Source organism: Austrofundulus limnaeus, unplaced genomic scaffold (assembly GCF_001266775.1).
Source record: "Austrofundulus limnaeus strain Quisiro unplaced genomic scaffold, Austrofundulus_limnaeus-1.0 Scaffold234, whole genome shotgun sequence".
Lineage (NCBI taxonomy): Eukaryota > Metazoa > Chordata > Actinopteri > Cyprinodontiformes > Rivulidae > Austrofundulus > Austrofundulus limnaeus.
The window spans coordinates 217,913-226,744 of NW_013952636.1; the positions used below are offsets into that span (position 1 = coordinate 217,913).

An 8,832-nucleotide genomic window follows, 5' to 3' on the forward strand; every position below is an offset into this window, starting at 1 on the left:
ATTAAAGAAAATAAAATGTCTCTTTTGAGGGAGGTCTTGTGAGACCAGGGTCAAAGACAGGTGGAGATGTTTATTCCCCCTCGGGGTGACCCTCACACTTTGGTTACATTAGATTTACTAACTTTCAATCTACACTATAGTTTTGCTCATATTAGCTTTTGGTTAGTTTTGCTAACTTTAGCCTTTAGCTACAGTTTTGTTTTGTTCTCCTTTAATGACAGTTTTTCTAGTTTTAGCTTTTAGCTACAGTTTTCAATAACTATTAGCTTCATTTTGCCAATTTTAGCTATTTGGTACCTATTAGTTTCTTTCGACTTTAGAAATTGTAAGCTAGTTTTACATTTTAGCCACATACGTTTAGCAACAGTAATAATTTTAGCTCTTAGCTACTGTTCTGCTGTTTCTATAATGTAGTTACAGTTCTGTTAATTTTAAATTTTAGCCACAGTTTTGCTAACTTAAGGTTTTAGCTACAGTTTTGCTTTCTTTATTTACTGTTTGGCTAATTTTAGCTTCAAGACACAATTTTGCTAGTTTTAGCTTTTTGGTATGAATTAGTTTTCAATTTTAGATACGGTACACTAGTTTAGGTTTTAGCCACTGTTTTGATAATTTTAGCATTTTGTCACAAGATTTCTAAATTTAGCCTACAGCTACTGTTCTGCTATTTTTATCTTTTTTGCTACAGTTGTGCTAATGTTAGCTTTTAGCAACAGTTTTATTAGTTTTAACTTGTTTTTTTTTTTCTTCTAATTTTAGCTTTTAGTTTAAGTTTTGATCATTTTAGCTTTTGGTACAAATTAATTTGTGTCTGATTGTTGCTTCACGCTAGTTTTACGTTTTGATCATTTTTGCTTTCCGTCACAATATTACTAACTTTCTCTTTTAGCTGTTGTTTTGTGTGCTTTACCCTTTAGCTACTGTTCTGTTTGTTTAGTGTTAGTTCTGATCATTTTAACTTCAGTTTAGCGACTCAGTTTTAGCTTCCTCAGTATAATTCAGTCACGTCTTTAAGCGCTCAGAGTTTCGACTGCGTATTTAACAGGAAAGGCAGTTTTWCTTCAGTTTTTGTCGGCTGTGAGGACAAACGTAACTCGACTCACTCGATCTCCATGCTGAGCAGCTCCAGCAGCGCGGTGAAGAGGCCCATGTCGTAGAGGAGGAAGATGTTGTGTCTGGACCAGTGGAGCACGTCCACCTCTGTGTCGCACTCATCAAACACTCCTGGATTTAAAAAAAACGAAGTTTTTGTTGGTTTGTGTATTTTTTATGTTTCGTTCTCTTTGATTAAAGGGAAACTTTGAAACCAACTCAGCACCACGCCACTGTTTGTTTATGTCAGAACCACTCACCCTGAGCCAGGTAGAGGATGGCCCGGGCCACCTTCAGTCTCTTGTCCCTGTCCGTCACCTCCAGCGCGTCCAGCAGTCTCATCACGTACGCCCTCTGCTCCTCCGCCGACAGCTCCGCCCACCTCCTGCCTCGAGCTGCGAGGACAAAACGTGTCAGGTGACAGCTTTGTTTAAAAATCAGCTGAAAGATAAAAATAGCTGAGTGCGCCTGCCAAACTACTCGTCGTCTTCTATTATTAGACTATGTGATTAAGAGGACGGAAACAGACATTAGGCATCATCATCAGTGACTCCATTAAGGATACCTTGACACCACTCAAATCTACTCAAAAATTATCTTCTGGTTAAACTAGACATGACTCAATAAATACGTTGATTCAAAGCCCCCAACTCACTGTACGAACGCAAAAAGCACAACTCAAGCAGGAAGCCCACTCTGTCAAACCAAACGCGCACTGATGAAAAGGATAAGATACAAAGAGGCAGCTCTGTGCTTTATCTCTGCACAACAGAAGGTAGAGCTCATCTGATTCGGCTCTTTATAATCCCAGAGAAGAACCATCACAAATAGGGTCTCGTTTCGGCTGCTTGCTCCGAAATGAATATTTGTTCTCCGTTAAAACCTGGAAAAATATGATTTGCTGAAAAGTCTCTTTCCAGTTATGATGGATCCATTGGTGAGCTTTGTTCAAAAATGCACTTTCTAAAAAACTCATGTTAAACAGATTTTGCTTCTTGGTATTTATTTTGTAATAAATTGATCAAATCAAGAAGCTTGGTCTTTCCCGTTTCCCTTGTTTTGATTAGTTTTTTTTTTGTTGTTTTTTTAGCACAACAAATGGTGTCAGATGGTAAGAAAGTAACTTTGTTCTTGGAAATCAAGAGCTTGTTTATACGAGTTTTGGGAAATATGTGCTTATTGACCTTCGGTGCGTCCTTTAAGGGTCTATTATCAACTAACAGTCAACAGATGCCATGCTATTAAAGGAAAAGCAAAAGTACTGTGGTTAAGAACAACAAACAGCAACAGTTAAGGCTATATCTCCTATAAACCAAAATGGWTCTCCTTGTCTTTACTGTAGCATTGCTGTCACTTGCATCTAAATTTGCTTTTTAGTGCTGTAAAGATCCATTTGATTGACCAAATATATTATTGAAATGCAGTCCAGGTTTGTAATTTACTGATATTGTASCGAAACTACATTTTCGATAATAGGTAATCATGCACTCAAGGACTACCATGGTTCCTGAAGTCCTCCTCAAAGTAGTCTCTGTTCAGGGCGAACTCCGGCTCCTCTGTGTAACTGTAGAGCTCTGAGGACGAAACAGAAGAGAACCAAACATGAAACAAATATTCTAATACTTCTAATAACCAAACATTTTTATTAGATCATGTTTGGGCATTCGTCTGTCTACAGAACTGGCAAAATAGCTCATGAACCAGACTATACATTCATGACTAAGTTTTGGAGTCAATCCAATTCAAGATGGCCACCATAGCTAATCAACTTTAGCGTACACAAAAATACCATTTTGTATGTTAAGTGAAGGAGACCAATGCCCCTTTTCCACTAGCACCTCTACATCACGGTTTGACATGGCTCTCCACAGTTCCAAGTAGGGGTGCACGATAAATCGACTGTCTGATTTCCTTAATTTTGGGAAATCAGGGATCAGCCATTGCTTAGATAAGATAGGTGGACAAGATCGACTTCTCTACCTCCACAACGGCCTGAAAATCAGCCGCTGTCCCCTTCTGCTCTGCTGTGAGCACTACTTAATATCCAGTTAAAGCAGGTTTGTATTGTTTCAAGTTTGTATTGTTCAATGTATTTCAATAAAATAAGATTGGAACATCGAAGGTCTATTGTGACCTTATAACACATGACAGTGTCAGCTATTTTTTAAAAATCTGTATCGGCCAAAATCAGAATTGGCAGGTCAGACTTTTTAAAGATCTGTGATTAGTGATCGGCCAGAAAACTGGAGCTGAGCCAAAAGGCGAAGCTCTCTATTTACAGGTCGGTCTACGTTCCAACCCTCATCTATGGTCACGAGCTTTGGGTAGTGACCGAAACAACAAGCTCRCGGATACAARCMGCCRAAATGAGTTTCCTCTGTAGGGTGTTTGGGCTCTCCCTTTTGCTACGTTCACACCGAACRTGTTTTGAGCTGCAGGAGCGGCCGGTTTACATGCAAAGTCTATGGTGGACACGCCTCTAGGGRTCTCGCGGCGCGTCAAGTCCGTTTAATGYGGCGCGCAAGKAAGGAAGATAGCGGTACAGCATTTTCCATGCATGCGTTGTGGCGAAAGCAGCCGACGCTTGAGTTCAAAAATCTGAACTTTTGCTCCTCGACGTGCCGCAGCAACCAATCGAGAGACTCATTTTTCCACATGACAGTTTCCTGAATGTTGCCCACTAAATTGAAACAAWCGAACAGGAGCTCTTTAGCTGAAATTGACCGTCTACAGTTGGTGTTCTGGCTGGAGATACAGTATCAGCACCGATGTGGGTCAGCAGCTTGTTAAACTGACCGCGGTGTTAAGCTGGGCTCGGGACAAAAAAAATTGTCAGCTCACAGCTCCTGGAGTGGTGAAACTAACTGAACAGACCTCCTCTAAATTATCTGGTGAATTAATTATCTGGTGTGCGCAATGTTCGCTTGCTCTTTAGCAAATAAAGCAAAGCCATTTCTTTATTTTATCTGCCGAAGACAGACTGGAAAAAACAAAGACGCTCCTCCCTCTTCAGACATACATCTAGTCTGTGTCCCGGTCTAAACGTAGCGCGTCCAACTTGAGGCATTGGGCGCATTTTTGCTGCTCAAAACGCGTTCAGTGTGAACGTAGCATCAGAGATAGGGCGAGAAGCTCGGTCATCCAGGAGGGACTCAGACTAGAACCGCTGCCCTTCCACATCGAGAGGAGTCAGTTGAGGTGGCTCGGGCATCTGGTTAGGATGCCTCCTGGAGACCTGGACGCCTCCCTGGTGAGGTATTCTGGGCACRTCCCACTGGGAGGAGGCCCAGAGGAAGATCTAGGACACGCTGGAGGGACTATGTTTCTCAGCTGGCCTGGGAACATCTTGGGATTCCCCCAGACAAGCTGGCCCAAGTGGCTGTGGAGAGGGAAGTCTGGGTCTCTCTGCTTAGGCTGCTGCCCCCGTGACCCAACCCCGGATAAACGGAAGAAAACAGATGGACAGAAAACTGGAATCGGTGCACCCCGAGTTCCAAGGCTTTTCCACTAGCAAGGATTCATGGAACTTCGTTGTGGTTCCAAGTGTACCACGGTGGCATGAAAACACGAAGTCAGAAGACTGTCGGTCACTGACTGGTTAGGGCAGAGGAGCCCAAAGTGGGGCCCGCGGGCCAAATTTGGCCCACCAAGCCATTTGATTTGGCCCACCAACAGTTGCCAAAGTTACAAGGTTGTAACCTATTATCCTATATATATATATATACACAGTATTTCCATTGGTCAAATGACTATATAAAAGGGCTGTATACAGCCCTTTTATATAAAAGGTAGTGAAGATAGTTTTCATTCATTGTGCTGACTTTATCTTTGATTTTTTTTAGGATTAAACGTGAAACATGAAATGACAAGAAATATTTTGTTCAGATTTAACCCCACATGTAGATTTGCACACTTTATAAGGCCACAAAAACTCATATTTTATCAATTTATGAAATGTCCCATGAGCCTTTCCTACTTGAGCGTATGGCAGACTTTCTCCAAGTGCACAGAATAAAACAAAAGAGGGCCATTGCATAGCTTAATCGTTAAAATAAGGGACTTTACTTTAAAAAGTATTTGTATTTCATGTATTATATTACTGTATTTGGCCCGCTGCCCTGGATAGATTTTCATTTTTGCCCCCTCAGGGAAAATGTTTGGGCACCCCTGGGTTAGGGGGTAGAGTCACTGGTGGCATCACAAGAGCTACTCTCACAACAACCCAATCCACCATTTACAATAACAATGCTACCATGTCCTCCATTGTTGTATTGCATATCTTTTAGGGGTTCTTCTTCTACTATGGTTAATGGTGGCTGGCAAACAGCTTAATCGAGCATAACTGCCACCAGCTGGTAAGGCTTGTGGCGTCAATTTTCAGAATCAGGGACTGCAATGTAATGGAACACCACCCGAACTGTGCTGAACCGAGTTCAATCAAGTCGAATCGTGCTATAGAGGCACTAGTGGAAAATGGCCAAAGGTTAGTGAGGAGAGGCTGAGGGACTTGACGTACGCAGAAGGATAGTGGATGTTTTTTAAACAAAGGAGAATGACTGTAGAGCTGGCAGGGAGGAGGAGAGGAGGACGAGCACAGGGGAAGGGTTCGCAGATGTAGTGAAAGAGGAGGACGCTAGAAAAGACGAACTAAGACGACCGAACCCTAAAGGTACTAGCAACCAAAAGAATGAAAGGAAAGATTTAAACTCCCATCTCTGAGAGTCATCTCTTTCATGACTCTCCAACCAGCTGTCACATTCAGCTCCTCCTCCTCCTCTCAGATCAGTCATCACACTTTAACCTCGAGGAGCTGTCACTACAGAGCCGCYGCTGTCCGTTCGTCACTGACTAAGAGTTCTGGCAGAGCGGCCGCTCACCAGGAGGACCAGCTTTCTGAGCTGAAATTAAAACAAACTGAAGGGAATCAGAGTCAAAAGAAGCGAAACGTGCTCCGAACGGTCTTACCTGAGAGCTCRGTTGTGATCGTGTCCGAGTCTCCGTACTCAAACTCCAGGTTCGGAGACTCCATGGAGCTCTGATGGTAAAACAAACACATAAGTCACACGCCTGCGATCATCCAATACTGAGAGGAGTTGTAACACTTTAAGAATAGTGTTCAGTATGTGTTGTAAATAACTTACAACTACAGATTATAGCTCTAAAAAATCGAGTCACTGCCACTCTGCTGAGCTGATTTGCATATTTTCGTCTCAGATCCTCTCTCACATTTTACAGGTGCTCTCTCTACGGAGACACAGCTCCTGTTTTAATCAGCCTAACTCAACAGTTTCAGGATGGTTCTCCCCATCGAAGTGGTCTGATGTGGCAGTGAATAGGAAATAAAGAGTCAACACAGGCGCCATTTTAGATGGGGACTATTTAGAGCCTTGCTGTGTCATCAGCATGAAACGTTTCATACAACTTACATTTAAAATCCCCACAAATAAAAGTAAAGCAAACCTTCAAGCTTACGATGACGWTGAGGAATTAACTTCAWGCAGTTGGAGATGTTTCTTTCAAGTAAGTTCCAAGCTGGAGGGACGATGGGGAACACACACACATATTGGAGAGCCGCTACGAAAGTAATTCTTTTTATTTACAAAGAAACGGGTTCTGCAGGACACTTAAAGTAAGAGAGCACTGCAGAATAAACAGGGTGACGCCTTCTAAAAAGCAATATGGTTTCTGCATGGTTCAAAATTACCAAAATGATAAATAGACTGCACTTACTATATAGGGCCTTTTTAGACAACCATGCTACGTAAAGCTCTTTACAAAGCTCATAAACTGTCTGTTGCCGGTAAAAGAAGTTTTTCTATGTGGACTTTTAAATGTACAAAACTAAAAAACACTTCTGACATCACTTCAAGCTGAGTGTAAGTTATATTTAACCCTTTGAAAACGCTCCCAAACTAGAGTAACGTGAAGGTCTGTAAATAAGGCCTCTGACGCAGCTGTCTGTGTTCCCATTTATAAACATGAGCCGAATCTTAGTCAGTATTACGAGCTAAAGAAAACTATTTGTCATTGCTGAACTTGTAAACTACTTGATAAGTAAAAGGTATACGCTACATAAAACACTAGACTCATAAAAATTCACGCCATTAGTCTTCCGCTTCAAGAATTTTAAAATTCCGATTGAGGCTTACTTTTCACTCCGCATTTTAYCTTATCTGCCTGTCATTAAAGAGTGACACATCTTAGTAATAAAAGCTAAACAAAACCGTTTGACGTCATTACTTTACACATAAAACTGTTCCACGAGTAAAGATACCCGATATGAAACACTAGACTCATAAAAATTCACGYCACTAGTCTTCTGTCGCTCACGTTTCAAGAATTTTTCAAATCCGATTCGTAGTTTTCGCACAGCGACTGTTTGTTTTGAGGCTTACTTTTCACTCCGCAAAACTGTCTGCCTGTCATTAAAGAGGGCGACAGAGGCAGGTGCGTGGTTACCATGGTGACCACAAGGAGCGGAAGCTTCTTTTGATCTTGGTTCTCTTTTATACACAACACTTATTGAATTTTTGTTTGATTTTCTTTTTTTGGGCAATAGATGCAGCTTTTTTATTTTTAAACCCAGACTCAGACTAGATACCGATATAAGGATGGGTGTATTATTATTATTATTATTATTATTATTATTATTTAGAGTGAAAGAATAATTTGACATGAGTGTATAAATATTTAGGCTCAGATGTTTGGAGACCCAGAGTCACATTTCAGCACCTGCACCGCTGTAGGATTACCGGGTTATTTTTAGGACTCAGTAGCCAAAATAACACCTCGCTGTCTGCCTGCGTGCTTTCGAGCCAAGACACCGCATGGAGGGGACGTTGAGCTGGTCTGAAAGCTCCCCAGCAACAACACACAYATATRTRCACACACACCAACATCTACCTCCGACTCCTTCTGCTGGTCCTTGAACGCATCTTTCCCYTTCGGCCGCTGTCTGTCGCCGTTGTTGTCGTTCAGGTTGTTCATGATGGGGACCTCCATGTCCTCCGCCTGCATCTTTTCTCGGCTCGGTCCGGCTCACTCACTCCTCGGCGGGTGTATTCGCTGCATACCGGTCCGTCTGGACGAGCTGAGACTGCAGCTCCGGTCCAGAGAGCAGAGCAGATGGGGGGGTCTGCTTCTCCGCCTCCTGCTGGTACTTCTGCTGCTGCTCCCCCCCCGTTTGATTCCCTGTCACCGCGCGCCCCGAGTGGGCGGGGTTAGAGACAGCTAGTTTCAGTCACTTTTTAGAATCGACTTATCTAAATCAACAACAAAAACTATGGAGGTAAATTTGTGTTTTTATGATTCAATCAAACAAAAAGCATCTTCAATCATTATTTTTGATTGAAGATGCTTTTTTGTTTGATTGAATCATAAAAACACAAATTTACCTCCATAATAAACAAGTTTTATTTTATTAAAACATAAATGACAAAATAAAAAGACTACACTTCAAAAAACTAAATTCACATATACGTTATTAAACAACAAAAAACTTCAACAATTCACCACGGAATCCGGAAAAGGACATGTTAAAAACAGTATTTACACTTAAAATTAGAGAACTTATGTTGTGCATAAAAAATTGTAAAATAATTTACAAAACTAACAGAAAACATTTGACTTATGCTGGAAAAACGAGAATAATTTTGTGAACAAGAATTCCAGTTTGAAAACTTTTTGCTGTAGAATACTTAACATGAAATTTGTTTCTTATATCAATGGTAAACTTTAAAT

At 41.4% G+C, this 8,832-nt stretch overlaps 1 protein-coding gene across 2 annotated transcripts in view; it reads right to left on the bottom strand.

The window, feature by feature from the left end:
- Positions 1-8,256, bottom strand: part of strip2 (striatin interacting protein 2) — a 31,128-nt gene extending 22,872 nt beyond the window's left edge. For both annotated transcript variants that reach the window (XM_014019841.1, XM_014019839.1), the window contains exons 1-5: positions 7,996-8,256; positions 6,058-6,127; positions 2,592-2,666; positions 1,353-1,487; positions 1,104-1,224 (exon numbers count right to left, since the gene is read on the bottom strand). In XM_014019841.1, coding sequence (XP_013875295.1) covers positions 1,104-1,224; positions 1,353-1,487; positions 2,592-2,666; positions 6,058-6,127; positions 7,996-8,109 — 515 coding nt within the window. In that variant the 5' untranslated portion in view covers positions 8,110-8,256. The remainder of the gene's footprint in view (positions 1-1,103; positions 1,225-1,352; positions 1,488-2,591; positions 2,667-6,057; positions 6,128-7,995) is intronic.
- Positions 8,257-8,832: the final 576 nt, after the last annotated feature.